The sequence below is a fragment of the Panthera uncia genome, assembly GCF_023721935.1.
Source record: "Panthera uncia isolate 11264 chromosome C1 unlocalized genomic scaffold, Puncia_PCG_1.0 HiC_scaffold_3, whole genome shotgun sequence".
Classification (NCBI taxonomy): domain Eukaryota; kingdom Metazoa; phylum Chordata; class Mammalia; order Carnivora; family Felidae; genus Panthera; species Panthera uncia.
The window spans coordinates 22199584-22216599 of record NW_026057584.1 but is presented as its reverse complement, the minus strand read 5'-3'; the positions used below and the strand labels follow the sequence as shown (position 1 = coordinate 22216599).

The 17016-nt window shown below is 36.5% G+C and overlaps 1 protein-coding gene across 4 annotated transcripts in view; it reads right to left on the bottom strand.

The window, feature by feature from the left end:
• The window catches only part of BARD1 (BRCA1 associated RING domain 1), an 82895-nt gene that overhangs the window by 40751 nt on the left and 25128 nt on the right, over window positions 1–17016 (bottom strand). For all 4 annotated transcript variants that reach the window (XM_049614968.1, XM_049614969.1, XM_049614971.1 and 1 more), the window contains 3 exons: window positions 10961–11913; window positions 3469–3549; window positions 1639–1811 (listed from right to left, as the gene is read on the bottom strand). In XM_049614968.1, the coding sequence (XP_049470925.1) occupies window positions 1639–1811; window positions 3469–3549; window positions 10961–11913 (1207 nt within the window). The remainder of the gene's footprint in view (window positions 1–1638; window positions 1812–3468; window positions 3550–10960; window positions 11914–17016) is intronic.

The window sequence follows — 17016 nt, the reverse complement described above, 5'->3', positions numbered from 1 at the left end:
CCCCATTTTAAGTCTTCAACAGCAGCAGATGGCTAGTGGCTACTGAGTGCTCAGCACACATATACAGCATTTCCATCAATACAGAAAGATCTACTGGATGGTGCTGGGCTACAGATATACCTAAATCTGCCACTTCGCTAGGTAAGCCTATTTAAAAACAACATATTTATCTGAGGGGCACCTGTGAAGGCAGACTAGGCTCACTGTCTCGTGCCCACACCTTGTATATTAATAAGCTTCACAGTATAGTGAAGAATCATGGTGTACAAACCACAAGACAGGCCCTGTGTTTTGGCTCATTAATCCTCACTATACTCTGAAAAAAAACAGAAAAGCAGCAGGCATCACCCATGTTTTATAGGTGAGGACACCAAGGCACAGAAATTAACCTGCCTGAGGCTATAAAGTCAATAATGGAGTCACAAATAAAAGCTGAATTCCCTAACGCCCTGACCAGTGCTCCATTCATTAAAGTAGTCATGGCTGATTTAAGAACCCACGGATGGAAACTATTCAGTTTCACCTGACCCAAGTAACCATTTGCTTTATCAAATGGCTGGCTATCCCCCCAGGAGGGTCATATCTGTTAGGTCCATGTGTATATATATCTGTAATGTGTGTGTGTGTGTGTGTGCGTGCATGCACACGCATGAGCACACACACTCACAAACCAGAAAAATAAAAATACATAAAAATACGTATCCCTTGAGTTTGCCCCAACTATCTCATCACATGTGATAGACATAAAGGATATTAGACACACTTACCAAAACTAACAGCACCAAAATATGGTACATTCCTGCATTATTTATTAATTTGTTTTTCAATTATGCTATAAAAAAATTACAACCTAGAAGTTTTGCATTTTGTAATTCTTATTTGCCTCTGTAACCACAGTAAGCCTGATTTTCGGGTGCTCTTTCTAAACCTATTGAAGCAACCGGGACATGAAGAGGCAATTCTATTTCCATTTCAACTACCTCATTAACTGAAAAGAGTAAAATAATATATAGGGAGACATGAACCAAGTTATAGATTAAAGATATAAAATCCACATATGGCAATTGCTTGTGACACTGTTGACAATAGCGATTTTAAAATGCAGCCGCCAGCATTCACTAATGCATCTCTGTGCCCTGACATTGCAAAACAATTTACCCACAGCTTCATTTGAATGATGTGAAAAATCTAAGAAATAACTCAATAGCACTTGCCCAACATCAGAATTCTTCCATATTTTAACTAAATATGCAGGAAAATCATAAAAAAATAGAATATTTAAAACAAATTCTGAAATACTGGGAAGCATACAAAACAGTTATTTCTGTGCTTCTAATTCTTTTCTTATTAATAAGTATGACTCAATCTACAGACTCTAAGTAAGTGAATTTGTCCAAAATTAACTTGGCAATTATTTCTGAATTAAAGGAGCAAATCTCCCTCAAATATGTAAGTATCACAAAGGAAAAGAGCATGAGTGCTGATTTTAAATACAGAATGTAATGGTCACGTCTAACCTCAGTTGTGAAAGACAAGAAAGACAGCCACCAACTTCGGTATTCAAGTCCTTTGTTCCTCACAGCCTTCACTCAAGAACACAAGTCAACTAAAAACCAGGTTTTAAGTTGAACAACTTACACGGCGTTCCTGGAGGCTCCATAAGAAAGTAAGAGCTTGACTATATCCATGTGCCCATTCTTGGCAGCATCATGAAGTGGTGAATCATTCTGATACCCAGTGGAGTTCACCAACGCCTTGTGCTGTAGCAACAATTCCACCACCTTCAGGTGCCCATGGTTGCAGGCTTCGTGCTAATTAAATAAGTGAAAAAAGTGATGAGGAAGAATAATGCATCATATCATAATAAAATTGCACTTTAGAAAAGTAAATGTGAACTTCAGTCAGTAAATTGGTCTAACCTAAATATTCATACAGACCGTAAGTGTCGGCCCGGAGTAAAAGCCCTATTACTAATCTTAGTGATGACATACATGATGATCAAGATGTATGCAATTCATGGAAAAAGATGGTATTTATTTGAGCCTTCAGTCAACTGCTCATTTTTTAAGAAGAAAATGTAGCTATAAACCAACTCTAGCTCCTCAACTGTTCCACAGTAAAAAATTAAAAACAAGAAACATAGAAAGTATTTAACAACTAGATCATGCATAAAAGGTGAAATTCTCCAAGGCTGAATAGAATCTACTAAATCAGGTACCTAGCCATACCCTAAGTGGTGCACCCGCATGTATACATAACCACCCCACAAAGTGAGTATCCTGGAGAGAGTATTTACAAGACAAGACTATTTGCTGAAGCTACAGATTACTGTATGGCTGGTGTCGATGATAACACAAATAACATAGAGTAAAAAGAGCTTACTGACGTTAACAGGGCATTCATTCAAGGCATTCAAAGATGCCTCGTGTGCAAATCTTTCCTTATGTCTAATGAACTGTTAAAAATGCCACTATACTATATTCTAATAAACCACTGACATACTGTGCTTTTTAAGAACATCTATTCCATTCATAATGGGCAATACCCCACCAAATATCTGTAGGTCTATTTCCAGGAGAAAATGACAGAAATTAGACATCAGGTGCTCGAATAAATCACTCACCAATCTTTTTTACAACTTGCCTTACTGGCTTTAAAAAAAAAAAAAAAAAAAATTGACCTTTCTTTGAAAAGGTTAACTAGCCTGCAGAGTCAAAAACAACCAAGTGACTCTGATCCAGACTAAACCCTCCCAGCTTAAAAATTTGGCAAGGAGAAGTCATTCTCTACAACTTTAAACCTTTTTTACACCTGGCTTAAGAAGACTCTCTCAATTTTATGATAAATTTCCAGCTTACAGGGTAAGGGCTTCTACCTCCTCTGTTGACACTGCTATAGCTGTCTTCAAATTGCATGCAATTAGCTCACACAGCACTTGTTCCCATGTATTTGTGCTATTCGTTTTCCAGACTATACTCCACATTGCAGTTTTAGTAATAATAAGCAGATTTTTAAAAATGTTCACTGTAAGCAAAGATTTCTACTGCCTCTATATATTTGCGATTGGGTAGGGTATAAATGAGGCTACAATAGATCTTCAGTAAGAATCACTGCCTTATGATATAATCCTATACCCAGTCCCTCTGACCTCTTTGTTCCAAGAAATCTGGTTCCAATAATTTGGAATGTGGCAAAATGAGGCCTGATGTCGGCTCCAATAGTTACCTCCATGTTATTAGCTACATTCAGCAATGTGGTGTAACTGGATTCCTAAATCTAAAGGTAGTCAGTGAAAAGGCAGCCAATTTCTTCCCTGTCACAATTGAAAAGCTAGATGAAAAGTAATCATTTTCTCTTGTTTAGTGAAATGTATGTTCTTCAGATTAAAAAGAGAGTGTATAGACAACTGCATACAGTATAATAACTATAAGACATAAAACGAGAATAAAAAAACAAATAGAAAACTACCAATGGTGTCCATCCAGCATGGTCTTTAACATTTGGGTCACTTCCATTTTGTAAGAGGTATTCCACAGAAGGTAGGTCGCCCTAATAGAATGAAAAAATAAAAAGAAATTAAAAATCATCAATAAAAAAAGATATTGAGATTTGAGTTGTTTTATTTTTAAAATTTTGTCTTCTTAAAGACAGAATCAAATTTAAATCTCTTCTCTAATGCATACTGCTCATGAGTAATAAATAATAAGTCATGTATAGATGAACTGTTCTAAGGTACCAAGAAGTCATGAAGTCATATGGTCCATCCTTGAATATCAAGTTCAAAATCTCTGAGATTAGCAACCCTTATCAAAAGTCATTTCAAAATACCAAATAAAGGGCACTAACCAAAAATCAACGGATGATAATGAAGTATTTAAACTCATCACTTCATTTGTGAAAAACATCCTTTTTGAGCATGCATTAAAATGATTTCCAAGTACTGTTTAAAACAAAATCAAGGTCAAGAAGGCCACTCAGTTGAAACTTCCAAATTGTTTTTTTATTGACAGTTACTCCATTTATCCTTAATACATTAATTTAGTTTATATTCGCCTTATTTGCTAAAAGATATTTTTCTAGGTAAAAGCAAGGCTATTTTCTCCAAATATTACTGACAGAGTTTACTCTGAAAAAGGCTGAATAAATAAGTTACATATGGCAAATGGGGCACCTGGGTGGCTCAGTCGGTTAAGTGTCCAAGTCTTGGTTTCCGCTCAGGTCATGATCTCACAAGCCCCGCATCAGGCTCTGCGCTGACAGGGAGGAGCCTGCTCAGGATTCTCTCTCTACCCCCCTCTCTCTGCCCCTCTCCTTTTTGTGCCCTCTCTCGAAATAAACTTTTAAAAATTTTTTTAAAAAAATTACATATAGCAAAAGTTACCTATGACACATAGGTGTTCAACTGGTTTTGTGAAGAGCTTCTTTAGGGAGAAGGAAATCTCTCCTCTCTCACCCCCATCCTCAATATTCTAAAATGAGTTTTTCCCCTATTGGTTTGATTATATGTAGAAGTCACTAAGTCTCCTAAAAACAGTAACATTTGCTTTTATTTGATTGTTTTGGGCTGCTGCCTCTCAAGCACAACAAATCTTAAGATGGTAGCTTACTTCATTTTCTAAAAAATAAAAATAAAAATAAATAATCCATTTGCTTGGGCACCTTGGTGGCTCAGTTAAACATTATGACTTGATCCAGCCGGGCTCAGGTCATGATCCCAGGGTTGTGGGATAGAGTCCCATGTTGAGTTCTGCACCGACAGCACAGAGCCTGCCTGGGATTTTTTCTCACCTTCTCTCTCTCTGCTCCTCCCACCACACATGCTCTCTCTCTCTCTCTCTCAAAATAAACTAAGAAAAAATTCATTTGCAACATACTTTTTTAAGTTCCTAAATTACCAAAATGACCCTAAATATTTAATGGATCTAAAAAATAAACATTATATATGTTTCAAATCAATTATCCCAGTTCCAATAAAAACATATTTTCCCAGTTTCTTAGGGGTGCAAATTCTATATTAGTAGTACAAATTACCATTTACTTAGCAACCTTTGCTCTATATTTAAGTCCATTCCCAATGAAACTAGGAATATCTGTCAAGGTACTTGAATTTTTTTAAACAATCCCATGATTATTGGGGCAGATGAACTGCCAGAACCACACACACTTCCAACCTTCAACATGAAAGTATCCACACACAAAACTACACAAAAAGCCTTCTGAAAGATCTCCCCATTCTAATTCTGCATAGGAATCACAAAAACATATTAACCTAACAAAGCCCATAAATATAAATACAACTGTGGAATGAAAAGTCACATGAGAACACTCACATAGAAACAGAGACATTTAGAAACTAAAAGCAGATTCTCTTGGAAAGATGCCACACAGTGGTATTTTTCTTTCTTGTAACCTTGTCAAACTATCAAAGGGTCTTCTATTACAAAGCACCCCTAGACTTCCCCGGAACATATAGCCCATTTGCAAACTGCTTGTTTTTCATACTCAATATGCTTTCTCTTCCCTAGTACTTAAAAGTTTGTCACACTTTCATTGTTCTACTTTATGTAAATTTAATGTCATGCACATAAATAAAATTATGAAAATTAGATAGAGTTCACAGTAACGGAGTAAGCTTGAACCGATATGGAGTTTCTGGGAAATAAATGAACTTTTGCTTCTAATTTCTTTAAATTACTTTCTTCACTAAAAGAATATTTTCTGAGTAATAAGCACTCACTTTCAGACTCTCCACAACTTAAAAGAGTAACTGAGAGTTTCTTAAACCACAGCAAGAAAAGAAAAAAAAAAAAATCATCCAAGTAAAGTATTTACCAAGGCTTACAAGAAATTTTAAATGGATTTGGTATTTTCAAGTAATACCTTAAAGGCTGAAAACAAACGGAACGTGTGTGCCACAATGAATTTTCTAATTGCTAACCTTTCATTCAAAAACAGATTCTTCACACATTCGTTCATATTACAGCAATATAAATTAACTTTCCAACACACACATTTTTTTTTTCCTTATTATAAAGGTTAGCTCTTCTAAAATACAATTAAGAATAAATATCTTGATAAAAAAGGTACAGGGCATTACAATGACGATGACTTATCCCAAATGGTTAAGCTTTTCCACATATATGAACTAATCAGTTACCTAGAACTTTTCCTTTGGCAAGTAGATATTGTTTAAATTTTTTTTTTTTTTGTCATCCAGAATGAAGCTCTAAAATATATTAAACATTTCCCTAGCTTTTCAAGAGTTTACTGAATAAAATAACTTCACAGAAGCTTCTGACAACCTAGTCTGTGTAATGTTAAACTACTGGTATTAAGGAGGTTCAGTATTATAAAGGTGGTGGTTGACAGAGGGAAAAATGGATACTGCCTCCAAGAGATGTTCTAGAAATTACAATCTTGAAAATATCATAGATGCCAGTTTGCTTGGGAGTCCTCTGCAACTTTCTCAGGAAGCTGGTAGGAAGGACGAGCAGTAAACGGGGTTCACACAATGTGACTGCCTTAAAATACGATGAATGACAAAGTCAGACCCTGAAGGAGACTCTTCACAAGGGATGTTTTTTCCACCCAGGAGATCCTCATCATCTTTGCTATGTTAAGTGTATCATGCCTTATAAGTTGCCTGAAAAATATGATTCGTTCTGTCTGCATCAAAAATATATCATGACATGCCAACGTCAAGCCTTCTATATCATGATACATTCAATGCTGTGGCATGAATTATGAGCAATCATTACCATTTGAAGAATCTGTGCTAGAAATCTGAGGCTAATTCCAGCAACCACAAATCCTACATGATAAAATAACAAATCAAAATTTTCTTTATGTCTAGAGAAATATCAAATACTAAGTTTTCAAAAATTAAATCAGAAGAATAAATGAGTGTTTATCTTAGTTTCTACCTAGGCACAGTAACACTTTCTCATAAAATCTCTCATTTATAACAAAATGTTCTCAGTAGCATTTTAACCATAGGTGACATCCACATTCAAATAGAAACACGGGCAATAAAAAGAGTCAACTGAATCTCAAATTTGTTCTGGTTACATGAGAATACGCACAATATCCCAGACATCATATTAATGAATATTCTGCTTGAAATTCTGCAGTGTAATAAAATGAAAGTATAAATAAGGAATTCAAGAAGAATCCTGTAGGGTCTGTAGGGTTTGTATTCATACGGGGCTAAATGTCCAAAAAGTAGAATGGCTCACCTGTAAATCCAGGATCCTGAGGGAAAAAAGGATTTGAGAACTGACAGTACAAACAGTATCTGCCGGTGACATAGTAGTGGTCTAACATTCAGCAGCCTGAATTTAGGCAGTCTGGATATTTACCAAGACCCTTCTATTGCCAGGAATGGAGGTTATCAGGGTAAATAAGGTAAGGGATGCTCTACATTAACCCAGAAGTCGACTTCTAGGAATTTATCCTAAAAATACACCTGGTCACATATGAAACAAAGATTCCTTGCCACAGCACTGTTTATAAAAGCAAAAGAATGGAAACAAACAGACATCCATTAGTAAGGACTAGTCAAATAATAAAAATGTATAGAAGGCAACGCTACTATAAAAACATACAGAAAGCTGTGTACCAATATGGAATAGATTTGCTTATATTTACATAAAGAAATTCACAAGGGACACACAAGTAAGGTGGTTAAGCAAAAAGGGCTTGTCAGTAATAGTGCAGCTAGGGGCAGAAACAGGAGTGAGGTTTTCTACTATAAATACTTTTATTCGTATTTTTGAAACCTGCAGTTATTACTCATTTTGAAATTAAATTTTAAATGAAGAATATATTCTGGATAACCACAGAAAGCTAAATGAATATAAATGCAAACAAAATAATGTCACCATAGAGGAGAAACTAACTCTAGGAATCCTGAGAAAGACTTATTAAGAAGGTAGGATGTAAACTGGATTTTTAAGGTTACATACAAAGAGCCAGGAAGGAAAAGGGAAGCATGTAGAGGAAAGAATATAAATCAGAGAAAAGAACATGTGCAAAGTATTGGTAGCATTAATGAACGTACTGAATAGTTCATAAGGCTAAATAAAGTTGAGTGTGACAGGAGAATGGGGTTCAGATCATGACTGAGTGGAAAATTTGCTCATTTATTCATCAAATTCATCTGCTATGTTCCAGGCAATGTTCTAGATCCTGAAGATCTAACAGTGAAGAAACAGAATTCTTGCTCTCATTCTAAAGAGAGAAGCAAGAAACTAAGAGATCTATAATAATAATGTCAGGAAATAGAGGGACCCAGATGGCTCAGTAAGTGTCCAATTCTTGATTTTGGCTCAAGTCATGATCCCAGATCAAGGGACTGAGCCCCACACAGAGTGGAGCCTATCTGGGATTCTGTCTCTCTCCCCCCACCCCTCTCCCTTACTTGCACTCAAAAAATAAAATAAATCTTAAAAAAATAAAACATGTCAGGAAATAACTGAAAGAAAACAAAACAAGCAGGACTGCTTGGTTAGGTAAGCGAGAAAGTCTCTCTGAAGACGTGGCATTTGAGTAGAAGCCTGAAGGAGGAGGATCATACAGGGCTGTGTAGACCATAGGAAGGACTGTGGATTTTATTTTCAGTTGGCTAGGCTTGGCTGCCTGAAAGGTCATCAAATCTACATTCTGTTCAGCAGCAGTAACTTTTATTTCCCTGTTTCTTGTTCCATTTTTAGTATTTTAACTTCAGAGCCACCTCAAATCTTTTTCTAAAGTAGGTGGACACAAAAAACAAAATAGCAGAATCACAATATTTGGTTTTCTAGTACACATTTGCAGCCGCAAATGAGAAAATTAGAGCAGAAAATGAAATGAATACTACTTATAAAAAGACAAATATACTGACAAATCAACTGTTTTTTCGCACGTATTTGTTCTACGAAAATCAACCTGGGTGGGGGTTTACGTTCAACTCATAACATATTTTTAAAAGAGAGCACTCTTATTAAACAGTGATTTAAAAAAAAAACAATAGAAATCAATTACCTTGTCTTAAATGTACTGTATCAGAATCTGCCAACTAATGATAATAACAGTATTTGATAAGTGCAAAAGAATCAAATGGGTAACTTTAATGCTGGCAAGAAGACTCTTCCTAGGTAAACTAGTTATACGACAAAACTTGTATGAAGAAATCTTCACTGGAGAAAATTCACAAGACGCATCTTATTTTTCCTGTCTTAAGATTCTTTGTCTTTTTTCCACTGCTGAGGCCAAGGGTAGGCAAACTATGGCCTGTAGACCAGATGCATGATTTTGTATGTCAACTTTTATTGGTTTATATATTGTCTATGGCTGCTTTTGAACTATGGGCAGACATGAATAGTTGTAGAGACTACATGGCCTGGGAAGCTAAAAATATTTGCCCCTTTAAGAAACAGTTTGTCAAACCATGGCCTAGGTTTTAGAGATCTTCATTAGTAAAGATATGGTTAAAAGAAAAATTCTCTACCCATGTAAATAGAATCCTGCCTGGTAGTCTGAAAATAATTCCCAGAAAGGAAAACGTAGAAACTAAAGCAGTCTACATTCTTATTTATTAGTCAGAAATGAAAACATCATTATTATGCTAGCTACTTATTGTCTATGAAGCATTTATAGCAATATAAAGTTAAGATTATAATAGCTTATTCGCATATCTATTATTTACATAACAAATAGGACAAAAATATAGTCTGGTTTTTTAAATCAATGCTTTGCAAAAAAAAATAAATAAATAAACTAAAATATAACAGGGACCAACTGAAAATTCAAGTTGTTCAAAAGATATGTGTGCAGAAACTGGCATGTAGTCATGTTGCAGTTTCCCTCCTCACTGGTATCAGATATAGAGTACTCTATATTCATCATTTATTGGAAGATAAAGGAAGGAAAAAAATAAAATTAAAGCCCTAACAGTTGGGGAAGCTCGTTTTTTTGCTTTTCCCTTTCTCCATACAAAAATACAGGAATGTCTGGACTCAATGTCTATTCCATATTCTTCCCAGATGTTTCCTGATGCTCATCAGCCTTATATGCGGGGGCCTCCAATGGGTTCCTTCCAGATCTTCCAAAGATCTCTATCTGTGCAAAACACCCAAGGATCTCCTGATGAACTTATTAAAAGATCATAAAAGCTATCCTAATTTAGTACTAAGCTCACCTGTATTTGATTCGTATAACACTTGCATGAAATCACAAAGTCTGTAAAGCTGTGGTGCTAACTGCTCCCCTCTATGTGCAGTTCTTGAGTCAGTTCCAAAGGTTAACCCTTGCACGTATACCTCATGCTTGACAAATGGGCAAGTTTCAAAAAAAACTAACACTGCCATAGCCCTAGGGTTGAGGCAGTAAATAAAGAGAGGTAACTTTAATGAACACACTATTAAAAGAAATGTCTGGCTGTGGGATATAGACACGTTCCTTCAGGGTCAACCACGGGAGCCATTTTTGATAATCAAATTTCCAGGTCATTGGAAAAATGTACAGACCACATCTTTCAACCTTGCAAATTCTGGCAGTGCCCACCACAAGTGTCAAACATACAGAAGTCTGTCATCTCCCACACTGTCCCTAGCTCTTTGGCTGGGTAACAATGTGTTGCCAGCAGTAACTTGGCCCCTGTCTATATTCCTAAAGCATGAGAAACTAGTGAAAACTGAACAAAATCATTATGGAATAGAGAAATGAAAGCCCTTGGCAAAAGAAAAGCTGAAATATTGAAATACTGGTTTTCTCTTATAAGATTATGTTCCTCAGGCCCAGGGGCCACTGCTCTGAGGTAGGGACACAGTCCCTACGAATTCTGCTTCTCTGGTTCAAAGGAGGTATCACATGAGTAGGTTAATTATCCTAGTAATCTCATGTCACTGTTCACAGGCCCCACAGAAATTGTTTCTTATAGTCGGTCTCATTCTAAAATTGTATTTCACAGCAAGCATCCTACCTTAATTGAAGCAATATGAAGCAAAGTCTCTCCTCTATGATTTCTTTTCACAGCTGTAAGGCTACCGGGAGACAGCTTCATTGCTGAAGGGCTGAACATCATCCGTCTGTAACTTGGACTATTCAGTGTAGAAGGTGGTGTACCTGGTGAAAGGCTCATGGATTCGTCTGATATATTACTGTTTTTCCTCCTTAATGTGTCACCAACTTTACGTTTGCTTGGAGGTGGTGAAAAGCAGGCAGGCAGTGGTTTGTTTTCTGAAAGCAGCATTTGCTGCCCACTCGTGCCAGGAATGCTGCTTCTGCATCTCTTAGAAATGGGACTGGACCGTCTGCTGCGACGTCCAGGTCGCCCATTATGACCCGACGGCAAGGACTGCTTAGATGTAAGATGATTCGCACAGGCACTGTTCTCGGGAGTCGCGTCTTCATTCCTGCTCTCTGTTTCTGGAGACTCTATTTGCTCAGCCAATGGTAAAGAGACTTCAGTTAAGCTTCTAGAACACTGCGATTCGGTTACAGAGTCACTTGCTAGTAAGTCTATGTCACCATTTGTCTGAGGACTAGCAATAACAGATGGCTGGCTACAGAAAGACACCAGCTTTTCCTTAAATTCCTCTTTGGAGTCAGGTTCACCATCTTCTTTTTCTGCCTCGAAATTCCATTCTTGGTTGATTTCAGCTAAAGTTTTCTTTTTTTGTTTTTTTCCAGACCTCGTGGAAGCCTTTTTAGCCCTCTCAGGAACACTTGTTGGAGGACTTGTAGAGACAAATTTGTACATTGAGGCCTGCTGAGCGTTCCCATCATCTATCACTTGAGGCTGGGTTTGCACTGAAACTTTAGTCACAACATATCTGACCTTCTTACTTCGAGGACTAAACCACATTTTTATTGAATTCTTCTTATTTTCTGCATCACTGAATACATTTTGCCTAGATGTGTCTTCTTTCAAATCTGATAGAAAAAAGGAAAAGAAATCTGTTACACGAACTTAATCTCCCCCATCTTGAGCTCCCAAAGGATTTTGTTCATAGTTCTCCTAAGGTGTATCACACTTCATTTGTGTACCTTTCCCTTGTCCTAGGCTATGAACTCCTTGAGAGGAGATATTCACTCATTCAACAAATATTTACAGAATCCTACTTTAATTCCAGACAACATTCTAGGGACTGGAGATACAGCAGAGAACAAAATATGGAACTTCTATTCTACTGAGGATGGGCAGAACATACAAGTAAATTAGTAGAACATACAGCATGCTGGTGGCGATAAGAGCCATGGAGAAAAGATATGCCAGATAGACAGATAGACAGGCAGGCAGGCAGATATGGGATTTAATAAGCAGTAGTAAAAAAAATTAACACTTGTTCATTGAGACTTCTGAAAACCAATCAATAACCAACAATTCATTACAACAATAATTCACTACATCAACAAACTAAAGGAAAACCATGTGATTTTGTGAACAGATACAGAAAAAAAATGACAAAATCTAACATTCATTTATGACTTTATAAAAAGACCAACTAACAAGGGATAAAAAGGAACTTCTTCAACCTGATGAAGGGCAAAAATACACACAGCTAATATCATGCTAAATGGTAAAATACCGCAACTACCATTTTGTTCCTATTATCAAGAACAAGGCAAAGATGTCTGTTCTCACCACTCCTAGTCAACATATACTGAAATCACTAGATAGCACCCCAAGGAACACCAATATAAAAGGCACACCAATATAAAACCATCTATTTATAATTAACCTGAATCACTACATAGAATATCTCAAGGAAAAATTTTTTTAAAAAATTAATGAAACTAACAGGTAACTTTAACTTAACAAAGCCTCAGAATACAAGGTCAATATACCAAATTCAACATCAACTATGTTTCTATATGATATATAACAAAAAAATGCAGAATAAATTAAAAAACATTAGTACCATTTATAAAAGTACCAAAAAAACCCATAAAATACTTAACATACATCTCACAAAATACATATAAGTTCCGAAAATTATAAAATATTTATGAAAGAAATCTATACAAATGGAAAGACATTCCATGCTCATGAATAATAAGACTCAATATTGAGACATTGATTCTCCCCAATAGAACTACAGACTGTAATATAATCCAATAAAAATCTTAGTTTTTTTTTTTTTTGTAAAAATAGACAAGCTGATTCTAAAATTTACATAAGAAAGCAAAGGAGCTATAATATGGAAAGGCACAAGACCTAGAATAGCCAAATCAATAATGAAGAAAAACAAAATTGGAGGACTCACACAACATGACTTCAATTTATTTCAAACAAAATGAATCTAGGGGATTGAAGATAGTCACAACTCTTTAGGTGTCATCTCATATAATCTTGAACTATGTAAACAAGAAACTAATGTGAATGAATGAACTTTAAGTACATACTGAAATATACGCTTGAGCAAAAGAAGCCAGATACAAAACAATACATAAAACCAGCTGAAACTAATATGATGTGTTAAGTAAAAATACTGACTATCCGATAACTATGGGGAAAGGAGTTAGTGACTAAAAAGGGGCAACAAGAGGCTTCTAGAATAGTGTTTATTCTTCTAGGATACTTGTATTGTTTATTGGTGAGTTCAGTTTATGAAAATTCATTAAGCTATACAGTTACAATATATGTACTATAAGAATTTCTTCAACTTTTTACTAATAATCAGAAATTAGGGGCATCTGGGTGGCTCAGTCGGTTAAACACCCAAACCCTTTATTTCAGCTCAGGTCATGACTTCACGGTAAATGAGTTTGAGCCCTGCATGAATTGAGCCCTGCAAGCCCTGCTTGGGATTCTCTCTCTCCTCTCTCTGCCCCTCCCAGCTTGCACTCTCTTTCTCTCTCTCAAAATAAATAAACTTAAAAATAAATAAAAATAATTTTAAAAAGTAAAAATAAATAATCAGAAATTAAAACACAAAGAATCAGTAGACTTTAAAAAAGAAAAGAATCACTGTCCCCAAGTAGATAAGGTGCCACAATTTGTGGGTGAGTACTCTCGTACACTTTGCTGCGTTAGCTAAGGTCATCAAGGAAGGCCTCTCTGTAAAACTCACTTTTGAGTTGAGACCTCATGACAAACTACAAAAGGGAAGCAGTCACATAAATATCTAGGAAAGTGGTTCCCAAGTAGAAGGTAGAACAAGTGCCAAGGTCTTAAGGTAGAAATGAGTTTAGCATATTCAATGGATAAAAAGCAACGTGGTAGAGCTTAGCATATAAAGAGCTCAGCATATAAAGCATGTAAAGAGCTCAGCCACAAGTATTACTTCTGGTATTCCTCATTCCATCAATCTCTGAAGTGGGAGGGCTTGAGACTTCTTCACCTGCAATCACCTCCTTGGTAATCTTATATATACACATACACACACATATATATACATATATATGTGAGAGATATATATATGTGAACAGATATATCTGTTTATATATATATATATATATATATATATATGTATGTGAACAGATATACATATATATCTGTTTATATACATATATATATATATCTGTTCATATATATATATATATATGTTCACAGATATATATATATATATCTGCTTATATACAGGGACAACTTCAAATGTGTATGTGCCACCCAGACCTCTCCCCTCAACTTCAGACTAATATTCAACTGCCTACTCAACAACTCTTAACATGCACGTCTACTCCTAATAAGTATCTCACACTGAACATGACCAAAACTGAGTTCCTGATCCACATCTTCCCAAACCTGCTCCTCTTATAGCTGTCCCCATTTCAGTAAATGGCATATCATCAATCCAGTAGCCTAGGGCAAAAACCTTAGAATCAAACTTGCCTCTCCTATCTCTTTCATGCCTTATATGCAAAATGCAAGTTCTATAGCTCCAACTGCAAAATACATCCAAAATCTGACTACTTCTTACTGCCTCCATTCCTGCCAGCATGGTATAGGACACCATCATCGTGCACTAGATTAGTAATAATAACCTCCTAAATCATCTCCCTGATTCTGTACTTGCTTCCTCCCCCATAAGTCTATTCTCAACAGAGCAGTCAGCGATCCCTTTATAACTCGTCAAATTATGTCACTAAAACCCTCCAGACTTCCACTCTGGCTCTGAAAAAAAGCCAAAATCTTAGTAGCCACCTAACAGGCCAGAAACAACCTGATCTTCCACTACCTTCCTGATCTCCTGTTCTCTCCTTACTTGCCATTCCAGCCACTGGACCTCCTCGCTGCTCTTCAAACCAATAAAATGTTTTATGTAAGTCAGATGGCATGAGTGCATCTGTGTTTTACAAAATCAGTCTTAAGTGGAGCGAGAGAAAAGAGATTGGAAGAAGGCAATCGTTAAGAGGCCAGAATAGGAGTGTAAGTAGAAGGTAACAAGACTGGAGAGGTGGTAGGAGGGGAAAAAAAAGAAGTCTTTGAAAAGTATTTAGGAGATAAAATTTATAGAATTTGGTGATGAAGTGAATACAAGAAGGCGGCGGTGACAAGGATGAGCCACGTGCTTCTGGCTGACACCACTGAAGGCAACTAGAGAAGAAACGCTGATGGGGGGAAGGGGGGGAACACGAGCTGCCAGTGGTTCTGAGTGTCCTGCATGCGTCTGCAGGGTGTGCCAAGAAGGCAAGGCCCTGGCTGCTCTGTACCCAGACACTTCTCAGGACTGTGTTTGCAGCATGCATATCTGAGGGACTGGGCAGTGTCTCCCAGCAGGAAAAAAAAAAAGCAAGCCCATTTGGGCTTACCACAAAAAGTCAATTCCCTAAGCTTGGAGTTCATGTCCTGTATCGCAACCCACTCTGTGTATGCAGGAATCCACAATGGACCTTTTGCCAATTACAATCAAAGTTGCAAAACTGCCAAATAAAACATCAGCAAATCAAATCCAGGAATTTCAAAGGCAATATGGTAAAATACTTGCAAATTTTAAATGTATACACCCTTTCACAAAGCAATTTGGCCTCTAGTCATCTATCTTACCAAATATAGAAAATATCCATGCATGTACCTGCAAACATAAATGTGTAAGAATGTTAACTGCAGCAATATTCCTAATAGCATAAATCAGGGGGGAGAATCAGTGTTCATCAATCGGCAATGAATTAACTATGGATCATTTACACTACAAGATCTTATGTGGCCACTTCAAGACACTTGTTAAGTGTAGCACAATCTCATTTATGTTCTAAAAATTCTATTGCATTTATGTCCAAATATCTTCATAAATTCATGGAACTAGAAAACTAAACAATGAAAACAGCACCTCTGTAAAAGAAAGCAATTTCTACTTTTCAGTTGAGGGAAAATGGTGGAGGAGGACTTTCACACTTTACACTTTTATATGGCTTAATCTGTTGTAAAAAGAATGCTCTCTTATATTTCTTATATAAATTAAACAGAAAACAAAACTTGTTTAAGGTCATACAACTAGTTGCTGAAAGGGCTAGCATTTGAGCTCATACCTATTTTCACAAAACATTAAAACTTTTCACCAAGTATCACTACATGCGATATTGTAATTTATAGTAATAAAATATATTAGGTCTTCATCTACAGTTCCTGGTACAAAGGTCCAAAAACCTTTGTAATTTCCCAAGAGAACCTATAGGGGCATCTTTTGTTATAAATATTTAGTTATGTTTCCAGTTTCTAAAATAGTATGAGTGATAAAGAGGAAATGGGTGTCTTCTCTTCTTCGTAACTGCTTCTTTCAACCACACCTAAGCTTACATTAATGAGGTGACTTCTTGGAGTCCCTCTAAGGATAAAGGCTGCTTGCCAGGGGAACCAATCAAGATGAGAAAGTTAAAGCTTTCAGTCCCACCCCCAACCTTCAAGAGGAGAGAGGAGCTGCAAGTTGAACTAATCACTAGAAGCCAATGATTTAATCAATTATGCCCAAAAGGAAGGGTTTAGGAAGCTTCCAAGTTGATGAACATGTGGAGGTCTTGGGAGAGCAGCACACCCAGAGAGGGCAATAAAGCTTCACACCCCTTCCCACACTCCTTGCCCTATGAATCTCCTCT